Source organism: Delphinus delphis, chromosome 15 (genome assembly GCF_949987515.2).
Source record: "Delphinus delphis chromosome 15, mDelDel1.2, whole genome shotgun sequence".
Taxonomy (NCBI): Eukaryota; Metazoa; Chordata; class Mammalia; order Artiodactyla; family Delphinidae; genus Delphinus; species Delphinus delphis.
The window spans coordinates 31549292-31572151 of record NC_082697.1 but is presented as its reverse complement, the minus strand read 5'-3'; the positions used below and the strand labels follow the sequence as shown (position 1 = coordinate 31572151).

At 42.8% G+C, this 22860-nt stretch overlaps 1 protein-coding gene across 4 annotated transcripts; it reads right to left on the bottom strand.

The window, feature by feature from the left end:
- Positions 1–3005: 3005 nt before the first annotated feature.
- On the bottom strand, positions 3006–15109 carry PRNP (prion protein (Kanno blood group)). Of its 4 annotated transcripts, XM_060031188.1 has the most exons (5): positions 14982–15109; positions 12200–12298; positions 9953–10684; positions 4653–5361; positions 3006–3969 (listed from the first exon to the last, which is right to left on the bottom strand). In XM_060031188.1, exons 4-5 carry the CDS (start codon positions 5349–5351, stop codon positions 3883–3885), a joined length of 786 nt encoding a protein of 261 aa, XP_059887171.1. In that variant the 5' UTR covers positions 5352–5361; positions 9953–10684; positions 12200–12298; positions 14982–15109; the 3' UTR covers positions 3006–3882. The 4 variants fall into 4 exon arrangements, with proteins under 4 accessions (XP_059887171.1, XP_059887170.1, XP_059887173.1 ...); XM_060031187.1 differs by lacking the exon at positions 9953–10684 and having other exon boundaries at positions 14982–15108; XM_060031190.1 differs by lacking the exon at positions 9953–10684 and having other exon boundaries at positions 3006–5361; positions 14982–15108.
- Positions 15110–22860: the final 7751 nt, after the last annotated feature.

Here is a 22860-nt window from a genome sequence, read left to right as displayed (position 1 = left end):
TTTTAGAGAAGGAGGGAGGAAAGATGTAGGTTTGCCAGAACAGTTACAGAGAAAAAAGCCCCCAGCCCCAATCACCCTGGTGGCCTACAGCCTGGGGGCTCCAGCAGGAGGTGACTCGTGCTCTAGGGCTCAGGGGACCATGGTTTGGTTAGAGAGGGCCACCAACCAATGGGTCCTGGCTGCAGGTCACCTCTGAAATAATACAAGGGAGGCATGTATGGGAGTGATGGAGGGTCTGTCTAGGGAAGGAGGCATTTTAGGCTGAGATTGCTTTTAGGATTTCTGACCCTTCCTTCAGATTCCCCTTGGAGTCAACTGAGTCCCCTCAAGTTGGAGCCCTGCAGAAGACCAGGGGGCGCCCTTCACAGAGGCCATGGGTTGTACACAGTGCCCGAGGCCTGGCACCTTTGAGCCAAACCCTTAAATATCATCACAAACCAAAGGCAAAGAGTTTCCACAATGTACTTTTGTGAATATACTATTTGTGTGACCTTGGACAAGTGACAGAATGTCTCTGGGTCTGAGACTTCCCGCAGGAGCAGTTAACTAGCTCTGTTTGGCTCTGAGATAAGATAGAAGCTGACTTCACTGCTGCCTGCAGGTGGTTGATTCTTTTAACTCAGGCCAGGCAGGAGGATTGTGCTGTGAAAGCAGGAGAGGCAGCACTAAGGGCTAAATCAAGAGAAGGTAGACTCCCTGCTGGCCACTCCCCACTCCCCCTGAGCCTTCAGTGCTTCTCCAAAGTCTTGGCCAGGGTTAGAAGAGATGACTTGGGCCTCTAGGCCCTTGTTTCTCGGTGTGGTCCTGGGACCAGCAGCATCACATCACCTGGGAGCTTGCAGAAACACCAAATCTCCGAGCCCACATCAAACTTGTGGCCTCAGAACTGCATTTTGACAAGGTTCTCAGGTGATGTGCATGCCCATCAGAGTTTGAGAAGTGCTACATTTGCAGGGTGGGTACCATTCCAGGTTTAGCTGTCTCTCACTAGTGGTGGGCCTCAGGACTCACCTGTGCTTCCAGCTTTTCAGGTAGCAGGTGTTAACCACCTCCTTACACCTCCATGGCCTTTCATCTTTAGAGCTCCCATCTTTCTCCTCCCCAGGGAGAGTTCCAGTCAGGTTTTTAGTCTCCCTAACAGCTCTGTATTTCAGGGCCAGGCCACCTTCTATTTCCTTCACATCTTCCTGTAGAGCAGTGGAGCTCCATGTGCAATCTCCACATCGAGAGCAGCATTGCTATGGAGTTTGTTAGAAATGTACATTCTCAGGTCCTACCCTGCACTCCAGAATCAGAAACTCTGCAGTGGGGCTCAGCAACCTGTGCTGAACAAGCCTCCAGGAGGTGCCAATGCAGGACATAGTGTGAGAACCCTGAGGGCCTTGTGTCAGTGAGGTTTCACAGAACCAGCATGGCACCATCTAGGAACTTGTGAGAAATGCAGAGTCTTGGGCCCCAGTCAGTACAGATTGGTGAGCACATTCAAATTTGAGGAGCATTGCTCCAAGGCAAGAACAGAGCACCGGCTCTGGAGGAAAGGACAGATGTACCAAGGCAGACGTGAATCTTGTAGACTGGGTGTACGCAGTGGAAGGCGTGGCTTCCTGGAGAACAGGGGTAGGCCTCACAGGAGTGGGGCAAAGGATGGAAATGTAAGCTTAATGCAGGAGGAGCTGAATCCTCCAGTTTTGAAGAGCCAGAGAGGAACTGACCTTTCTCAGGTGGAAATGAACTGTGTAGGTCAGTCATGCTTAGACCAATGCAAGGTCAGGGCCTGAGCCTGGGGAAGCTCAGGTTCTTGCCAGATTAAGGCTCCCACTAGGGTGGGAAGCAGTACAGACCCCAAATCCCTTCCAAAGGCAGGGGGCACTTATTTGGCTTTAACCCCAGAGAGAAAGGAAGGGAAACAAAGGTTGACACCTGACACTTCTCTGGAAGAACCCTCTGTGAGGGTTAGACTCAGTTATTTAAAATTGATTTAAAATTTGTTTTAGTAAAAATTCCTTTAGCACAACTCATAGTAGTTGGAAGTAACAGGAAGAAAACATGGTGGCTGAGAAAGATACAGATGTGTATCATTCACTTTGGCCCTCCAAATACCTATGCTTTTAATGATTGAAGCCTTCTCAGTGGGCTATTTTTGAGAAAGTATGATTGGCAGATAATGAATAGTTTGTTTTTAAATAATTAGAAATATGGTCAAAAGGGCTGAATGAAAATAGTCCTAGAAATTTTTGTTAATGATTAACTTGGAGTAATGCTTTTGAGTCTTTGTATATGTCATTTGTTTTAATAGTTTTGTGAATGATGGGGTTTCAAGATGTTTTTATCTTTTCATTTTTAATGCAAAGTTGATCCTCTGTTTAGATATTGAAGGATACTGGCATTTGCTAAGGTATTAATAAATATTATGATTTCAACCACTGTCATTTTTTATGATTATTTCCTGCTGTTGGTAAATTACAGATGCAGAAGAAAACCTCTGTGAAGGAAAACTGAGAGCTGGTACTTCACACTTGTGAAGAAGAAAACATGAAAAATGAGTTGAAACCCTGTGACAAAGAAAAGTGGCCTATTGACCTTACGGTGTTGAATTTCAATCCAAAGAGTGATTGTTACCAGGTCTCACAGTTTATAACCTGAGTTGGTGTTGAGGGCGGGGATGGGCATCAAGTAGATAATTTAGTTTGTTAAGTCTCATCTTAATCAAGAAAATCCTCTATTTCAAAATCCAGAACAGAAAAAAGCTTCCAGAATTCAAGGACTGTTTTCCTCTGCTGCAGAAGTGACTTTGCCAGGTACTTGTGGAAAAAAATGAAAAGGCAGCAGAGAATAGCTGGCATGTGACTGGGAGTAAGGCTGAGGCAGGATCAGGAGTGGGTGTGTGAAACATTGGCCACCACAAGCAGTGAATGCGCCACTTTGCTCAGATTAACCCCCAAAATGAAGCTGCCAACATGGGGTGCACAATGGTGAAGCACAACTGCAAACTTCAAGGAAGATGCTCCTTTTAGCTCCTGTTTAATATTAGTCAGATATTAAACACTTATAAACTTTTAATACAACAAAGCAAGTACATGCAAAGTTACAAATATAGAAAATATAAAGCACATGCGTATTTCAAATACCACTCTGTATTCTTATACAAAACTATTCAGTGCACATTGTAAGCCTAAGGACCACACAAAAGGGTTTCCTTTAAGTGTTATTAAGTATTTAGTACCTTACAAAAACAGGTAATGCATTAGATAGTTCAGATGTTAATCGCTCTAACCAAAATTTCTAATTTTGTCATATGCAATATATATATATGTATATATATATGTATATAATTTTTTTTTTTTTTTTTACATAGGATACCCACAAAGTGCAAGCCAGTAATAACAGTGCAGAACAGTAATGTAAATCTGCTAGGTGACAATATTGAACAACCCAGGGAATAATTTTACCTTTTACTTAAATAATGGTAACAGAATTGCTTTTTCCACTTTGAATGGATCATATTCCTACCATCTCTAACCTATTTTTCTTTTGGAATGCCTCCCTATTCTTTGATTCAAAAGCCAATTCCAGAAACTAAGGACCTGAATACCGTGTTTTTTATAGCTGCTGTTTCCTCTATGTTAAAATCTCCTGGCTTCATCCAAACAATGTTAAAATCATTCTGCTTTCCAGGTACACAAACAAAAGAGATTTGCTCTCAGTGTCCAGAAGGTAGTTTAATTAAAGTATCTTCATTATCTATAGTTTACATTACTAAAGAAAAGAATACCACATAAAGGTGCTTTAAACATCCAAAATGGGAGGCTGTCTCCGAGGGCACCTCTTCCATATGCTGGAAATTTTTAGTCTCAGAAGCCTTTCATATTATGTTAGTTATGTTCATTCCCTGTGAAAATGTCCTCTGCCCTGAAGTCTAGTGTTGCACGAATATCCATTCTTGATGCAATAGCTGCTGTGTAACCCGTACTGCAAAATGCAAAACATCCTTACAGTTCTCTGCAGACACAGGACACATGCTTTCCACCGGGTTGAGCCTGGGCCCACAAGCTAAGGATTTCTAGTTTTATTTTTTGAATGAATATTATGCAGCCTCCTTCCAGATTTGGCAGAAATGCCATCTGAACAGGGAAATGCAGTCAGGTTTTCTTAAAACAAATGAGGAAATTGCTATAAAATCACTGCTAAGATGGGGCATTAGTGTACTGAGCTCTAGCTAGAGAAGGAGCTGGAGGTATTTAGGCAAAGGTATTTGAAGACTGCTTTGAGAATTGTTTTAGCCTCAATCTGTTGCACTAGACAAAAAATAAGCCTAGATCAACCAATGATTATTTGCTGTTACACTTTTACCAGCTCAGCACTAGCGTTGGCCTATGAAGGATTAAATCAAATGGGGCTTGAATAAATAGCATTTCAGATCTACTTTCCATTTCCCAGTGCTGTAAGTGCTAAGGGTATTAACCTACAGGTGACGAACAGAGAAGCAAGAATGAGACACCACCACTAAAGGGCTGCAGGTAGATACCCCCTCCCCCAACCTGGTGAAGATTAAGATGATGAAAACAGGAAGGCCTTCCTCATCCCACTATGAGGAAAATGAGGAAAGAGATGAGGAGGATCACAGGAGGGGAGGAGAAAAGGATCACACTTGCCCCTCTTTGGTAATAAGCCTCGTATTCTCTCTGGTACTGGGTGATGCACATCTGCTCCACCACACGCTCCATCATCTTGATGTCCGTCTCAGTGAAGTTTTCCCCCTTGGTGGTGGTGGTAGTGACCGTGTGCTGCTTGACTGTGATGTTGACACAGTCATGCACGAAGCTGTTCTGGTTGTTATACTGATCCACTGGCCTGTAGTATACCTGGTTGGGGTAACGGTACATGTTTTCACGATAGTAACGGTCCTCATAGTCACTGCCAAAATGTATAAGGGGCCTGCTCATGGCACTCCCCAGCATGTAGCCACCAAGGCCCCCTACCACCGCCCCAGCTGCAGCAGCTCCTGCCACATGCTTCATGTTGGTTTTTGGCTTACTGGGCTTCCACTGATTATGGGTACCACCACCTTGACCCCAGCCTCCACCACCATGGGGCTGTCCCCAGCCACCACCGTGGGGCTGACCCCAGCCACCACCGTGGGGCTGTCCCCAGCCACCACCGTGGGGCTGACCCCAGCCTCCCCCTCCCTGGGGTGGATAGCGGTTGCCTCCAGGACTGCCCTGTCCTGGGTATCGGCTCCCCCCAGTGTTCCATCCTCCTCCAGGCTTTGGTCGCTTCTTGCAGAAGCCCATGTCACTCCACGTGGCCACAAAGAGAACCAGGATCCAATTGGCTATGTGGCTTTTCACCATGATGACTTATCTGCAAAATAAAGAGGGTGTCAGCATTGTGTGTTTATGTTGAAAACACTTAACGTCTGCAGCATAATGACTGCATAGCAGTGGCATCAGCTATAAATGTTCTTGGTCATATATGTTCTTCACATTCCATGTCTGTTTTGCAACCCTTAAAGCAAAAGTAATTGTAGGTAAAGGGTTAACACAGCTCTTTCTCCTTCTCTCAGGACAAATTTGACCTTAAGATAATTTCTGGCTCTGTTTCCTAGAAACTTGATAAAGGTGGAATGCCAGCAACATTGCTTATGATAAAAATAACCTCTGGTTGATACATTGTATCTAAACTGGAAGAAACTATTAACGCCTGGTGGGTTTGCCATAGCTTTGAGCTTCTCTGAAGTAGTGATTTGGGCTGTTATGAGGGATATGAGCTCCTGGAACCTCCCGGGACCCTGGCATGGCCCCTATGGAAGTGATTCTAATGTCCAGTTAGGAACACCCCCAGGTAGGTGCTGAAATCATTAAATCATTTTCTAAATAGCTGGCTCATGTCCTCTTTCCTCCTGCAGGAATGTAAGCTGGAAATGTCTCTTTTGTTCACTGCTATCTCCTCAGGGCCTGGCACAGAGCATATACACAATAGATACCTGTTAAGTGAAGGAATTAATATCCTCTGAACATATAAATGCCAACAAGAATTTCCTCAAAGAAATTCTCAATACAATAAATTTTTGGAAACAGGAAATGTGCAAGATTCTGCAAGCCCACCTATAAATTCATTTTTCTCTCTACAGACAGAAACAAATGGGGCTGTTCAAAATGGGGTAAGGAAGGCTGTGTTCACAAGCTTTGCAGTCACTCACTCACTGAATGAGTCTTAGTTCAGCATTTAATGGTTCGTGAGTGACTTATTTTCTCCTAATTTTTGGTAGAAAAGACACATATCTTATATGAAAGGGCTAGCGTGGCTTAGGAATAAACAAAGTATCCTGCATGATAATTTATGAACCTTTGCAGAATGTACATTCATCAATTAAAAACCTCCTTTCAGATTGAAGGCCTCATTCACCCTGGGTGCTTGGTGCCAAGAGCAGAGATTAAAGACATACAGTAGAATGATCATTAGTTTCTACTGTACCCCATGTCAAACCATATGCTCCAAAATACCATGTGCCACAAAACCAAAAATGGCATAGGTTGTAATGCTGATAGTAGTCTTATCCCCAGCACTGGGACACCTTCAAATAAAAACGGCATCTAATATTATAAAATTATTTTTCATAACCTTCAGAACTAAAGACTAAATTGGATAATATTCAGAGGAAGACTGATTAAACAAATAAATGAATTAACATCATGTTTGTTTCTACTATCACTATTGAAATGTCTTGGTGTAAATAAAAATATATTTTAAAGTTATAAGCCCAGCTAAACTGCTCAGAATATGCCAATTAGGATTTTTGGAGGCTCTTTTGTGTAAGATCAGAGGGACAGGGTCCTGGGATATGCTGACTGGCCTCAATCTCGCATCCACATCTCCTGGCACTCAGTCTTCTGCAGGTCTGCTTCCCTGATCTATTTTCCATTTGCTAATGGGGCTCAGCTCTTGGCTTCCAGGCTGCTCACAATTCTGCTCAAACACCTCAGGGAATTCTGGAAAGCTTGGTGTTTGACGTGGAAGATGAAAGACTGGAAGAATCGAGGTGGCACCCAGATTTCTGGATTGGGCAATTGTGTGGACAGAACACGGAAGGTGGAGCAAGTCTGGAGGGAGACAAATGTGGTGTGTGGCTTTGGCAATGCCATTATCAAGCTACAATGCCATTATCAAGTTGCCTACTGGGACAAGAGATACCAGTAGGCAGTTAGCTTGGTGAGTCTGGAGCTGAAGAATGACCATGGACTGGAGATACAGGTAATAGGGCATAAGGGCCACGGGCATATGTTGCTGATCAGTACTTTAAAACTGAATATTAAAGTTGGATGATCATAAACTATATTAAGACAAGATCATTTTAAAATCAGTTGAGAACAACAATAGCAACATTTAATTATAAAAAGCATAAAAATTAACAACTACATTTTGAAGCAGAGAATCATTTCTAAGGATAAGGACTCAAAACTTAATGAGACCTTGGAGAATCTTTCTGTTTGTGATAAAATAAGGAAGATCTTATATTATTTAATCCAAACTTCTCACTCTACAAATTAGCCACCAAGATTCAGAAAACTCAAGTGACATATCTGTGATTACAGTGTTAATTAGTGAAATTGCTAGGAATAGAGACTAGGTTTCTGAATGTCTGGCTGTGCTACGACACTTCATATAAGATGCTCTCAGAGAACAGTCAGGTTGTGGCCTAACACTCTGGCACATTTCAAGACACTAAGTATTTGACAACAGTCAATACCTATTTATCACTAAGAAAAATACTCTTAGTAGACTAGGAATAGGAGGTAACTTCCTTAACTTAATAAAGATTATATAACTAAAACAGCAAACACAATAAGTAAGTTTTGAATGTAGTCCCTTTAAGATCAGAAACAAGACAAGGATGTACACTGCCACAGGACTGGAAGTCCTTCCAATGCCATATGCAAAGACAAAGAAGTAACTGGTGCAAGAACTCCAAGGAAAGAGCCCCAGCTGACATTATGTGGAACTAATGTGATCATAAACATAGAAAATTCAACAGACTCAACAGAGGTAACACGAGACAACTAGAGGGATAAGTTGTGGGATACAAGATTGGCCTACAAAAATCAGCATTTCTCTATACCAGCAATAATCAACTAGAAAAAAATTAATAAGATAGTAATAATTTCAACCCAAACTATAAAGTATCTAGGATTGACTTAAGACTGGGGAAAGAAAAATTGAACATTAGTAAAGAACAAAGAAGATGATCTGTAAACATGGAAAGGTTTTGGTTGGAACAACTTAGTACTATAAAGATATCAATTACCCCCAAATGAACTTATAATAATAAAATGACAATCAAAATTCCACCTGGATTTTTTGAGGAATTCAATAAACCCACAAGAGGTAAGAAATGTCCACAGGTAGCAAACTCAACCTTAAAAAAGAAGAGAAAAAGGAGAGAATCTACTGTTATCAGACATTAAATCCTATTACAAAGTCATAGTAATAAATATGTAATAAATAGGGTAACAGTCTAGAAACGGACCTACAGATCAAAGGAAGGAGAATAGCAAGTTCAGATATAAACCCATGTATATATTCTTTAGTACAAACCTGATAAATGATAAATCGGACACCACAAATCAATGGAGAAAGAAACATTTGTTTAGCAGATGCTTCTGGGAAACTAGAGGAAAATAAAACTAGGACCCTAACACCACATGCAAAAGCAGACTCTAGAGACCTAACTCTGAAAAGTAAAAGTTTTATGAATTAAAAATCTTTGTGGGATGGATTGCCTTCCTATTAAATTATAAAAACAGATGTTAGAATCAATGCATTTAACAAATATTTATGGAACAGCTAGTACGTGCCAGTTTTTAAAGAAACAGAAAACTTGACGATAAACCATAGGAGAAATGGAGAAAAAAGTTACTGTACAATAGCCATTGATTAGTTTAACAAATATTTGTTGTCTTCTAAGGGTCTAGCATTGTGCTGTGGCTGAGGACACAGTGATGAGTAAGATGTTTAGTTTGTGGGTTCAAGCACTAAGGAAGATAGGTATCTGGAACCTGAAAGACAGTGGGAAGCCATTAAAGGGTCTTAGGAGAATAACATCACAGGATCTTTTTCTTTTTTTTAAGGAAGTTCACCCTGTTGTGTAAGTAGAAAATTTGGGGGGCAAGAAAGGAAATGGTGAGACCACTTATAAAACGATTGAAGGAAGATGGCGGTGTGGCCTGGGACTGTGCCAATGCAGTTGAGGAGCTGTGAAAAAATGGGATGTATTTTGCAGAAAGAACCAACTAAGCAGATAGAGTGGATGGAGAAGTGAGAGTTGATCAGGTTTGTGGCTTTCATAGCCAGGCAGATGGTGGTGATGCCATCTATTGAAACAGAGGAAACTGATGGAGGGCCATGCTTGTGAGAGAAAATAAAGTTTTAGTTTGGACATACTAACTTTGCTACATCTATGAGCCATTCAAGTGGGAGTATCAATTCAGGCAATTGTTATAAGAATCTGGAACTCAGCAGAGATAAACACTTGGGCAGCTTCACCTGAGAAGTGCTGTTAATAGCCAAGGGAATAAAGGATCGAGATTCAAACTCCAGTATTCTGAGTGAAGGGCTCACACTCTTAGCTATCCAACCTCCAGCAACATGGGTGCCAAAAACCAAAAGAAAATACCACCAAGCTGATTTTGACAGTTTAGTAAAAGAAGAATACACTGTGACCAATAAGGATTATTTAGGAATACAAGGATGGCTTAAAATCACAAAATCAAGTAACCTATTAGTAGGTTAAGGAAAAAAACACAAAGATGCTCTGATGTTGAAAGTTTTCAATTAAAATCTACATACATTCCTGATTTTTTAAGGTTAAGCTGTTGAAAAAATTTCCATAGAACTAGAAAGTAATCCCTTTCCATCATCAAGAACAGCTATCACAGACACACAGCCCACACCCTACCTTAACTGAAAGAGGAAAGGCATTCTCCTTAATATAATGAACAAGACAAGAATGCAAGCAATTGCTGCTATTTTAGACTGTTATGGAGGTTCTAGCCAGGTATGATTTTCTTTTTCTTTTTTTTTTTTTGCCGTACGCGGGCCTCTCACTGTTGTGGCCTCTCCCGTTGCGGAGCACAGGCTCCGGACGCGCAGGCTCTGCGGCCATGGCTCACGGGCCCAGCCGCTCCGCGGCATGTGGGATCTTCCCGGACCGGGGCACAATCCCGTGTCCCCTGCATCGGCAGGCGGACTCTCAACCACTGCGCCACCAGGGAAGCCCTTTTCTTTTTTTTTTTAAATTTATTTATTTTATTTTTGGTTGCGTTGGGTCTTTGTTGCTGTGTGCGGGCTTTCTCTAGTTGTGGCAAGCAGGGGCTATTCTTCGTTGCGGTGTGTGGGCTTCTCATTGCGGTGGCTTCTCTTGCTGCGGAGCACGGGCTCTAGGTGTGCAGGCTTCAGTAGCTGTGGCACACGGGCTTCAGTAGTTGTGGCTTGCAGGTTCTAGAGCTCAGGCTCAGTAGTTGTGGTGCACGGGCTTAGTTGCTCCACGGCATGTGGGAGCTTCCTGGACCAGGGCTCGAACCCGTGTCCCCTGCACTGGCAGGCAGATTCTTAACCACTGCACCACCAGGGAAGTCCCAGGTATGATTTTCTATCTGGAAAATCCAGGAAAATCATCCAAAATTGTGTCCTAGAATAAATAAGTGAGCTTATTAAGGTGGCAGCTTTTGAAATCAACATATAGAAAAGTGAATACTCAAATCAGTTGTAATTATTTAGAAGATTTAGTGTGGAAAAAAAATCCCACTCATAGTGGCAACAAAATATTCAAAATATCTAAGATTTAACCTAAAAATAAATAGACCTTTTAGGAAGAAAGCTGGAAGACTGGAAAAAAAGAGAAAGACAGATAATGTTTTTGGTTGGGAAAATCAAGACTGAAAGATACCAATTCACCTCCAAATAATCATAAAGTCAACACAATTTCAGTCCTAATTTAAAGAGGATTTTAAGGAATATGATGAAATGATACTCAAAATTAAGAAGACTAAAGAAATTATTTAACAGGAAGAAAATCTAGGGTATACTTGGCCTGCCAGGTACCAGAATGCATTGCAAAACTAAAATAAATAAGATCATGTGGCATTAGTGCATGAGCCGAATGGCAGAGCAATGGAACTAGAGAGAAGGAACAAAAAAAAGATCCATATATTATGCCATTCATCCTATTCCCATGGGGAATACATGGGACTAAGAGCCAGGAGGAACTTGTCCAGTGGTCATGTGCCAGGGGCCAAACTTCTGATACTTAAAACATGTTACACCCTTGACACTTAATTGGTTAAATTGGGAACTGGCACACCAAATAGTCCCCCTACCCCCGACTGCCCCGGAAAAATTTCCTGTCTTTCCTGAGCTAAGTGGAACTCATGTGTCATATTTTTATCTTTTGAGGTCATTGCCCCTTAAAGAGCCTAATGCAAGCTACTCAAAATTTTACAAACCGCTCTGGGGTGGGGGTTTTTCACTGGCACTGAGGCCTAGCCCTGGACTGAATAGGGCAAAGGGCCTGAACCTGATCCATCCTCAGAATTATGTGAACAGCTTGAAAAAAAAGCAACATTGCTAGAGCCTACCCTATACCCCAGGAGAATATGGTTAGAAGAAAAAGGATGAACAAACAGAAAATTCTCCCAAATGTAAGAATTACTACACATGCTATTCACTCAAGGATTATTTTGCTGCAGCCATCACAGCTTTAGATACAGGCATGTTTTGAATGTTTCACATGCAGCAATTCACAACTGATAAAGCTGGCTGCCTTGGAAGAGGAAATAAGATCCGAAAAGAGAGACTGGAATAGATAAATTAAAACTACAGCTTGGAAAAACTGTCATCTCATAAAACCTTTTGTCAGTGTTAATTTAGTGCAGAAATGTTTGTAATGTTACTGCTTTTATTATACTATTTTTAAAATGGTTGCTTCCTTACATAACTCAGAATGATTCTAGAGAAAGCCCTTTCCCTGCAAAATCAAGATGATTTTACAAGAAAGGATGGTATAATAGGTGTGGGTTACATATATAGATCCAAGTTGCCTCCAGAGCAAGGATTTGTGACCACAGCCTTTCGAGGACCTTATCTTCTGCGACAGTTGGGAACTTTCAACCATCACAAGACCAAAGGGATTCCACAGGGTACGTACATCTGCTTTGGCTCAGCTAAGTTGGATTTGTGTCCCTGGGAAGACAGAATGCTTCGGCTTGGCTGAAACTGTTCAGTTTTCAAATATATTCAGGAGTCCCTAAAAAAAAAAAAAAAAAAAAAAAAAAAAAAAACAGAAAAGAAAAAACTAGAATTGATAAATAAATCTAAGAACTGATTCTTTAAATGAAAAACCCAATATATAAATTACTAAACCACTTATATATCTACTCAAGGAAAAAAACAAGATAATATTTGAAAAAAAGAAATGAGGTCAGCTCAAAAAAGCAGCAGCAAACATGACATTGAGCTCTCCCTCTCCCACACACAGAAAGCTGTGCGTCCATTTCCTTAAAAAAATTAACTATGAACTATTTTAAAGATGTTATTTAGAAAAGCAATATATCAACAAGAAAATTAAAATAACCTGTATTTCTATTAAAACTTCATTTTTATTCAGATTTTTCACATATACATTAATAAACTGCATCTGAGTAAGTAGATGCAGTTTAGTAATCTGTACTTTGACTTGTCAGTTTTTTCCAATATATCGCAGACAGGCTCCAAAATCATGACTTGATGGTTACACAATGTTCCTTGCCGTTAATGTGTCATGATTTTCTTAGCTGCTGCCCTGCTGTTATACACTTAGGTTGCTTCTCTGTTGGGTTTAATTTTAGATCATTCTGAATGTGTGTGCATATGGCTTTTTTTTTTCCCTTTCCTGTTGTTTCTTCCATTGCAAGTAAATTCCCAGGAGTGGGGTTTCTGGGTCTTGGCTTAAATGCATCACCAGATTGCTTTTCACAAATTTCACACAGATTCACTATGTCCCCAGTGCAGTGTGACTAGGAAAAGAATAAAGGTATACATACCAAAGGTCAGTTTTACACAAACAGTTAATCTTGGCAAACTCCTGAAATAGGTATAATTTCCTCTAGCGTATGAATGGACAAAAGGAGGATGAGGAAATTAGGTAACTGGTCCCAAGCTGTGAAATGATTAGTTGCAGAGCCATCTTTCTAACCCCAAAGCCCTGTCACCTCCCAGGATAACTGAATATGCAAATTTCTAGACAACCTTCCAGCAGTGGTTGCTGTTACTGTTGTTTTTGCTAATAGCTGCAAAATGATAATCCAGACTTACTTTAATTTGCATTGTATTCTATAAACGATTCATCATTTCACCATTTATCTTTTATAATCTCGATATTCTTTCACAAGTATGAAAAATTTGTGTCAGATAAAAACCATATACAAATCACATCCTAGCTCTGCTTTCTTTCCCTTTCTGTTTAGTCCTTTTTCATTGTAAGAGCTCCTCAGTGTTTGGGTAGGTAAAATTGTTCCTTTTCATTGGTGATATTTTTTTTTCTTCTTCAAATCTGAGACAGCTGTTGATTTTTCCAGAGATCTGACATTTTTATTCAATTTTCTGTTCCTATTTTTTCTGATAATTTGATTTGTGAAAATCTTTAATTCTATTCTACCTGGATTTTTTTTGCAAGGAAAAGGGAAACAATTCAAATGTTCAGCATGCTGGGAACTGCTTATTAAACCGTGATTGCTCTAAGCACAGGAAAATAACTCGGCCATGAGATGAGGATAATCATTATCAGCGAGGTGAAACTGCATTGTGTTGTGTACGAACTGGAGAAGAGGAAACTGCAAAACAGAAGGCAGTGGCTTTGAGATGGTGAGGGTGGATGTGATGGTGGTGGGCTTATGATTTCAAAAAATCTATTTGCCACTGCTGATACAAATAGAAAAGGACAAAAACGAAAATGGACTGCAAAAATGGACTTCTTCCCGTTGTTCAATAATCAAACGTGAAGGTGCCACCCATACTAGCGGAGGAATGTGGTTCTCCGAGGGGCGCTGCCCGGCCCTGATCCCCGCTCTCGGAGTCCCCCCGACGGCCGAGTTCTCTCCTTCCACAGGGACAGTCGAGACGGCGAAAAGCAAAGCCTGTGAGTCCACCACACATGAGCTCGCAGGAGACACTCTGCCGCCTGCCCCTGGACGTCTCAGGCCCGGGAGCGAGGGCGGGGTCGCCCCAAGACTCCGCCCGCCGAGGCCGGAAGCCCAGCTCACGCCAGCCTGTGCCGGTCCCCGGGGGTGCCAGAGACCCGCCCGCTGCTGCGTCCCAGGCACCGCCCGGCCGCGTGATGGCAGGCGGGGCCCCCTCTGGGGAGGAGGTCGGCGGCGGCGGCTGGGGAGGCCCCCAGACGCCCCGGGACTCCTCCCTAACGAGGCCCTGGACTCGGGTGGTCGGCCGCGTCCCCTCTGGGTATCGGGAGGGCCCAGACCCGCGCCTCTCCTTGGTCCTCCTCGCTGAGCGCCCCAGCGGAGCCCCTTTGCGGCCCTCGTTGGGTTCCGCGCGCCCATTCCCCGGACCTGTGGCCCCCCTGCCGGTGCTACTCGCCCATCCCACTCCCGCCGTGGACTTGCCTGGGAGGGGGTCAGACTCCTCGACACTACCCCCAACCCTCCAGAGGGGCCCCGGCCAGCCGCGGCCCCCGCCCCCATTCCGAGTAAATGGAGCTCGCCTAACCAGGAGGGCAAAACCAAGCCACGGCGTCCGAAAACCAACGAGCTCGCTGGGTAGGCCTGACACGTTGCGCGCCCTCCGGAAGCTCCCCGCCCTCCTCACTGTCAAGGTCGGCCTCCCGCCCGGACCCGGCCGCGCGCCCTCGCGCCTCGGCCCCAAGGCAGGGGTTCTGACTGCCGGCCTCTGCGCCCACGGCCCCAGCTGGGAGGTTAAAGGGCAATGCGGCTGTTTACCTGCCTCTGCGGGAGAGAAGAAGCTCGCAGCTCGGCGGCTGTCAACGACTGGCGGCGAGGGCCGGCGTCAGCGCCGGGCAGAGGAAGAGACGCGGGGGCGGGGCCCGGAGGCGGCTGCACGCGCCCGGGGTTTACGCGCAGAGGCTCAGCCCTGCCAAGCAAGCCCGGGAATCTGAGTCCCTGGGAAAAACGAGTTGGGATTCGCTTAGACGCGTGCGTCAACTAATATCGCCTCCCCGGCTGGCTCGTCACTCCTTGAAGTTGCTTATTGACTATAAAAATCATCTTTAAAGGAAAATTCGGCCCAAAGCCCCAGCTCCACGTTACGTAATGGAGAACACGAGAAATTGAAAGATTAGGGAATGAGAAAGCAATTTCTGGATCTTTGGTAACCAGAAATTTCTAAAGAGGAAGAAAATTCTGCTACACTGGATTGAGCCCAGTTTGTGAATTTACACATATATCCTTAAAATTTGAGGCCTAGAAAGGACATTAGCCATCACCTGTTCCTTCATTTACTCAGCTCCTGCTCACTATATGCAAAAGAGATGATTTAGATTATGATATTCACAAATGAGGAAAATGCTCTCCATATAACCATATAACAAGTCCACTCTGGACATTACCTGAGGTTTCTTGTATAAACATTGTGTATTCTTGATCATTATTCCTGCCAAGAAATTAGGTAGGGGTTTGTCTCATGTGAAGGATGGCAAATGATAGAAGACAGGCGTTAGGGTTAGGGGGATCATATACATTATTACCCAAATTGGGGCGCTTTTGAGAGTACCAATATTAATTAAGCTGGGTCAATAGGCATAATGGGAAAAATGAGACATCTAGTTCCCTTGTTATGGGCAAGAGGCTCCACTAAGCTTGTAAGGAAAGAGGTTTTAAAATATTGAGACACCCATTGGAAACAGGATTTGGTTTAAATACTTGTATCCCAGGGCGGCTCACTCAAGTGGGAGGGGACAAGTGAGGGAGGGGAGAAGCCAGGAGGATTGTGTAGAGTGGAGCGATGTGAAACAGCACTGGGGTGATGTTCATATGAATGTGGGTGAAACAGTCCTGGTGATGTTTATATGAATGTGGGTCTGAAAGGTCTGCTTGGGAAGCGGAAATGAGAGGTAAAACATGACCATGGGATGGAGATGATTCAGTAACAGAACTGGATTGTGGCCAGTTAGAAATGAGTGTTAGGCAGCAGTGCCAGGGCAGTTTTCTGTCCAATCAGTCTTACATAATGATTAGGTTGACAGTGCTTTTAGAGCCTTACCTTCTTTCCTCAGAGATGGCTTATTGTGAGGTGAATTGGGGGCAGTGAAGCATCTCTTTGAGTCTTGAGCTGGGGTGGGGCTGGGAGTGGCTGACCAGATCAGACTGGGCAAGGGGCTGACTTTCCCCTGCCAGGAGGGGCCCAGTAAAGCTTGGTTAGAAGATGCCAAAACTCAGCTTTTTTCTCAAAAGAATCCTATGTCTACTGGCTGAATGCTTTCCTCCCTCCCCCCAACCAGAAAAATGCTCAAAAGGCAGAATACTTCTTGGGGGTTTGAGGGAACCGAATGGGATTGCCTTATGACCTATTCTGGACATTATTGCTATGTAGCAACTACTCCAAAGCTTAGAGGTTTAAAGCAATCACCGTTTTATTATGCCAATGGATTGTGTAGGCCAGAGAGTTGGACGGGCACAGTGGGGATGTCTGAGGCTGCAGATGGGAAGACTCAATGTCTGAGACTGGCTTGATAGCTGGGGGTTGGAAACAGTTGAAGGCTCTGTCACTTGCATGGCTGGCATCTGGGCTGGGAGGACTTGAAAATCAGGTGTACTGATTGATGAGTCTGGCTAAAGGTTTATCAGTTTTGTTTATCTTTCAAAACAAAAGGTTTTTAGTTTCATTGACCTTTTCTATTGTGTTTCCTTATTGATTTTCTGTCTGGATGATCTGTCCATTGATGTAAGTGGGGTGTTAAAGTCCCCCACTGTTATTGTGTTACTGTCGATTTCTCCTTTTGTGGCTGTTAGCATTTGCCTTATATATTGAGGTACTCCTATGTTGGATGCATATATATCTACAATTGTTATATCTTCTTGGATTGATCATTATGTAGTGACCTTCTTTGTCTCTTGTAACAGTCTTTATTTTAAAGTCTATTTTGGGGCTTCCCTGGTGGCGCAGTGGTTAGGGACCTGCCTGCCAATGCAGGGACATGGTTTCAAGTCCAGGTTCAAGTCCTGGTCTGGGAAGATCCCACATGCTGCAGAGCAACTAAGCCCGTGCTCCACAACTACTGAGCCTATGCTCTAGATCCTGCGTGCTACAACTACTGAAGCCCGTGCACTTAGAGCCCCTGCTCCACAACAAGAGAAGCCACCGCAATGAGAAGCCCGCACACTGCAACAAAGAGCAGCCCCCACTCGCCACAACTAGAGAAAGCCTGTGTGCAGCAACGAAGACCCAACACAGCCAAAAATAAAAATAAATAAAGTCTATTTTGTCTGATATGAGTATTGTTACTCCAGCTTTTTTTTGATTTCCATTTGCATGGAATAACTTTTTTCATTCCTTCACTGTCAGTCTGTGTCACTAGATCAGAAGTGGGTCTCTCATAGACAGCATATATAGGGGTTTTGTTTTTATAACCATTTAGCCAGTCTACGTCTTTTGGTTGGAGCATTTAATCCATTTACATTTGAGGTAATTACTGATATGTATTTTTAAAAATTTTAATTTATTTATTTTTGGCTGCACTGTGTCTTCGTGGCTGCACGTGGGCTTTTTCTATTTGTGGCGAGCGAGGGCTATTCTTCGTTACAGTGTGTGGGCTTCTCATTGGGGTGGCTTCTTTTGTTGTGGAGCACGGGCTCTAGGCACAAGGGCTTCAGTAGTTGTGCACATGGGCTTAGTTGCTCCGCGACATGTGGGATCTTCCCGGACCAGAACTCAAACCCGTGTCCCCTGTATTGGTAGGCAGATTCTTAACCACTGCGCCACCAGGGAAGCACTGATATGTATGTTCTTACTGCCATTTTGTTAATTGTTTTGGGTTTGTTTTCTTCCCTTCCTCTTTTGTTCTCTTCTCTTGTGATTTGATGACTATGTTTAGTGTTGTGTTTGGATTCCTTTTTATTTTTTGTGTGTATATCTATTGTAGATTTTTGGTTTGTGGTTACCATGAGGTTTTGGTACAGCAGTCTATATATATATAGAATTGTTTTAAGCTGCTGATCTCTTAATTTCAAGTGCATTTCCAATATCCAGCATTTGTGCTCTCCTCTTCACACGATTGTTTGTTTTGATATCATATTTGTGTGTGGATGATTTCCTACCTTTACGGTATGTTTGCCTTTACCAATGAGCTTTCCCATTCATAATTTTCTTGTTTCTAGTTGTGGCTTTTTCTTTTCCACCTAGAGAAGTTCCTTTAGCATTTGTTCTAAAGCTGGTTTGGTGGTGCTGAATTCTTTTAGCTTTTGTTTGTCTGTAAAGCTTTTGATTTCTCCATCAAATCTGAATGAGAGCCTTCTGGGTAGCGTATTCTTGGTTGTAGATTTTTCCTTTTCATCACTTTAAATATATCATGCCACTCCCTTCTGGCCTGCAGAGTTTCTGCTGAAAAATCAGCTGATAACCTTATGAGGATTCCCTTGTAGGTTATTTGTTGCTTTTTCCTTGCTGCTTTTATTATTCTCTCTTTATCTTTAATTTTCGTCATTTTGATTACCATGTGTCTTTGTGTGTTCCTCTTCGGGCTAATCCTGTATGGGACTCTGTGCTTCCTGGACTTGGGTGACTGTTTCCTCTCCCATGTTAGGGAATTTTTCAGCCATTATCTCTTCAAATATTTTCTCATACCCTTTCTCTCTCTCTTCTCCTTCTGGTACCCCTATAATGCAAATGTTGGCACCTTTAGTGTTGACCCAGAGGTCTCTTAAACTGTCCTCATTTCTTTTCATTCTTTTTTCTTTATTCTGTTCCATGGCAGTGATTTTCACCATCCTGTCTTCTAGCTCACTTGTCTGTTCTTCTGCGTCATTTATTCTGCTATCGATTCCTTCTAGTGTATTTTTCACTTCAGTTATTTTATTGTTCAACTCTGTTGTTTGTTCCTTAAATCTTCTAGCTCTTTGTTAAATATTTCTTGTATCTTCTCTGTCTGTGCCTCCATTATTTTTCTGAGATCTTGTATCATCTCTACTATCATTACTCTGAATTCTTTTTCAGGTTACTTTGCCTATCTCCATTTCATTTAGTTGTTCTTCTGGGGTTTTATCTTGTTCCTTCGTCTAGAACATATTCCTCTGCCATCTCATTTTGTCTAACTTTCTGTGTTTGTGGTCCCATGGACTGCAGGATTGTAGTTCCCCTTGCTTCTGGTGGCTGCCCCCTGGTGGGTGAGGCTGATCTAAGAGGCTTGTGCAGACTAACTGGTGGGAGGGACTGATGCCTGCCCACTGGTGGGTGGACCTGGGTCTTGTCCATCTGGTGGGCAGGGCCATGTCAAAGGGTGTGTTTAGAGGTGGCTGTGGGTTCAGGAAGACCTTAAGCAGCCTGTCTGCTTATGGGTAGGACTGTGTTCCTGCCCTGTTAGTTGTTTGGCCTAAGGCATCCCAGCACTGGAGCCTACAGGGTGTTGGGTGGGGCCAGGTCTTGGTGTCAAAATGGCGGCCTCCTGGACAGCTTACACCAATCATTATTCCCTGGTACCTCCACCACGAGTGTGCTTGTCCCTGCACTGAGCCACAGCTGCCCCCCACTTGCCCAGGAGGCCCTCCAAGACCAGCAGGTAGGTCTGTCCCAGGTTCCTATGAAGTCACTGCTTTTTCCCCTGGGTTCCAGTGTGCACGAGACCTTGTGTGCACCCTCCAAGAGTAGTGTTTCTGTTTCCCCCCATCCTGTGGATTTCCTGTGATTAAGCACCGCTGGCCTTCAAATCCAAACATTCTGGGGACTCCTCCTCCTGATGCCAGACCGCCAGACAGGAGCCAGACATGGGACTCAGAACTCTCACTTCTGTGGGAGAACATCTGTGATATAATTTTTTTTAATAAATTTATTTTATTTTTGGCTGCATTGGGTCTTTGTTGCTGTATGTGAGCTTTCTCTAGCTGCAGAGAGCAGGGACTACTCTTTGTTGCAGTGCGTGGGCTACTCATTGCGGTGGCTTTTTCTGCAGAGCATGGGCTCTAAGAGTGCAGGCTCAGTAGTTGTGGCGCACGGGCTTAGTTGCTCCACGGCATGTGGGATCTTCCCAGACCAGGGCTCAAACCCATGTCCCCTGCATTAGCAGGCGGATTCTTAACCACTGTGCCACCAGGGAAGTCCATCTGTGATATAATTATTTTTCAGTTTATGGGTTGCCCACCTGGCAGATATGGAATTTGATTGTATCATGAATGCACCCTTCCTGCCATCTTGTTGTGGCATCTTCTTTGTCTTTGGAAGTAAAATATCTTTTTTGGCAGGTTCCAGTCCTTTTTTGTCAATGGTTGTTCAGCAGTTAGTTGTGATTTTGGGGTTTTCGTGAGGTAAGGTGAGCTCAGGTCCTTCTACACTGCAGTCTTGTCCTTGACCCCCAATAACATCTCTTAATCTTGGGCTACATCAAATCAGTACAATAGTGCTATAGTCTTTCTGATAGTTTTTCTTCACCAAGTCTCTGGAAATTTTCAAAGATCCAGCATTCCCACTCCTGGTTATTTTTCTGTGGTGCAGGAGGGTTCCTCGCTCCTAATCCCTGAATCCTCCTTCTCCACCTCCCCTCCTCTTTCTCCCTCCCTCAGTCTCTTCCAGGCATTTGTGATGCTGGCCAGGTCTGACCCAACCAGAAACGCTCCAGTTTCTTCCTTTTCTATTTCTGTGGCTTTCCCAGAGCCAGAAAATGTTTTTGCCACACAAGTTCTGCTACTCCACAGAACTCAAAACACTAGCATGTGCTGTTGTATTCCGGTGTTGCTTTCAGTGACCAAACTATTTAAACCTCAGGGACTAATAGAAGAGTTACTATATTTTTCTTATGGGCTTTTGCATTTTCAAAACTCATCCTGAATGATCTGAATATTTGGGTTTTATTGATTGGGAAAGACTACAGAATCACTCTGTGGCTTAAATTTTATCCCATCTATAAGCCTTCTATATTATCTGCCATCTGGAATCTCTGAAGTGTTCTGTGTTAACTATATTTAAGAATTAGATATATACAATGGAATATTACTCAGCCATAAAAAGAAACGAAATTGAGCTATTTGTAATGAGGTGGATAGACCTAGAGTCTGTCATACAGAGTGAAGTTAGTCAGAAAGAGAGAGACAAATACCATATGCTAACACATATATATGGAATTTATGAAAAAAAATGTCATGAAGAACCTAGGGGTAAGACAGGAATAAAGACACAGACCTACTGAAGAATGGACTTGAGGATATGGGGAGGGGGAAGGGTGAGCTGTGACAAAGCGAGAGAGAGGCATGGACATATATACACTACCAAACGTAAGGTAGATAGCTAGTGGGAAGCAGCTGCATAGCACAGGGATATCAGCTCGGTGCTTTGTGACCACCTGGAGGGGTGGGATAGGGAGGGTGGGAGGGAGGGAGATACAAGAGGGAAGAGATATGGGAACATATGTATATGTATAACTGATTCACTTTGTTATAAAGCAGAAACTAACACACCATTGTAAAGCAATCATACCCCAATAAAGATGTTAAAAAAAAAAAAAAGATTGTCCTCAAAATATTAAGATTAGAACTACCATATGACCAAACTATTCCACTTCTGGGTATTTATCTAAAGAATACAAAAACATTAATTTGAAAAGATATATGCACCCCTGTGTTCGTTGCAGCATTATTTACAAAAAGCTAAGATATGGAAACAACCAAAATGTCCATCAATGAATGAATGGATAAAGAAGATGTGGTACACATACATAATGGAATACTATTCATCCGTAAAAAAAAGAATGAAATCCCATCATTTGTGACAACGTGGAGGGAACTTGAAGGTACTATGCTATGTAAAATAAGTCAGATGGAGAAAGACAAATACTATATGATTTCAGTCATATGTGGAAGGTGAAAAAACAAAGCAAATGAACAAACAAAAACAAACCCATAGATACAGAGATCAGATTAGTGGTTACCATGGGGGAAGGGGGTTGGGAGGTGGGTGAAATTGGTACAGGCAGTAAAGTCTGTGATGATGGATGGTAACTAGCCTTGTGGTGGTGGATCACTTTGTATTGTATACAGATGTTGAATTACAGCATTAGCTGTACACCTGGAACTTTAAAAAAAAGAATTGTACAGAGTACAACTATGTAAAAAAAGCATAGATAAAAAGCCTATGGGGGGGCTTCCCTGGTGGCACAGTGGTTGAGAGTCCACCTGCCAATGCAGGGGACACAGGTTCATGACCCGGTCCGGGAAGATCCCACATGCCGCAGAGCGGCTAGGCCCGTGAGCCATGGCCGCTGAGCCTGTGCATCCGGAGCCTGTGCTCCGCAATGGGAGAGGCCACAACAGTGAGAGGCCCGCGTACCGCAAAAAAAAAAATTAAAAAAAAAAAGCCTATGGGGACATGCATCCCAATATTAATTGTGATTAATTATGGGAAAGTAGATTCTGGGCAACTTCTTCATAATTTCCCTCCAATTTTCAACTTTACTACCATTAATACGTATTAATTTATTAGTTATAAAAGTGTTTTAAAAGGATAGAAAATATAAGTTTGTATATACTATATAAATCACATGTATGTAAAAAGTAGTATGTACATTAATAGCACTGTAAAGAAATGTACCAAAATATTAACAGTTTTGGGTAGTGGTACAATAGATGATTTTTATTCTCTTCCTTTTGCTAATCTGTATGT

Coding starts and splice junctions, on each gene's coding strand:
- PRNP (XM_060031188.1), bottom strand. CDS start 5,351: ATGGTGAAAAGCCACATAGCCAATTGGATCCTGGTTCTCTTTGTGGCC. Junction 3,970..4,652: donor AGGCTTATTACCAAAGAGGG/GCAAGTGTGATC, acceptor TGCATTTTGCAG/TACGGGTTACACAGCAGCTA.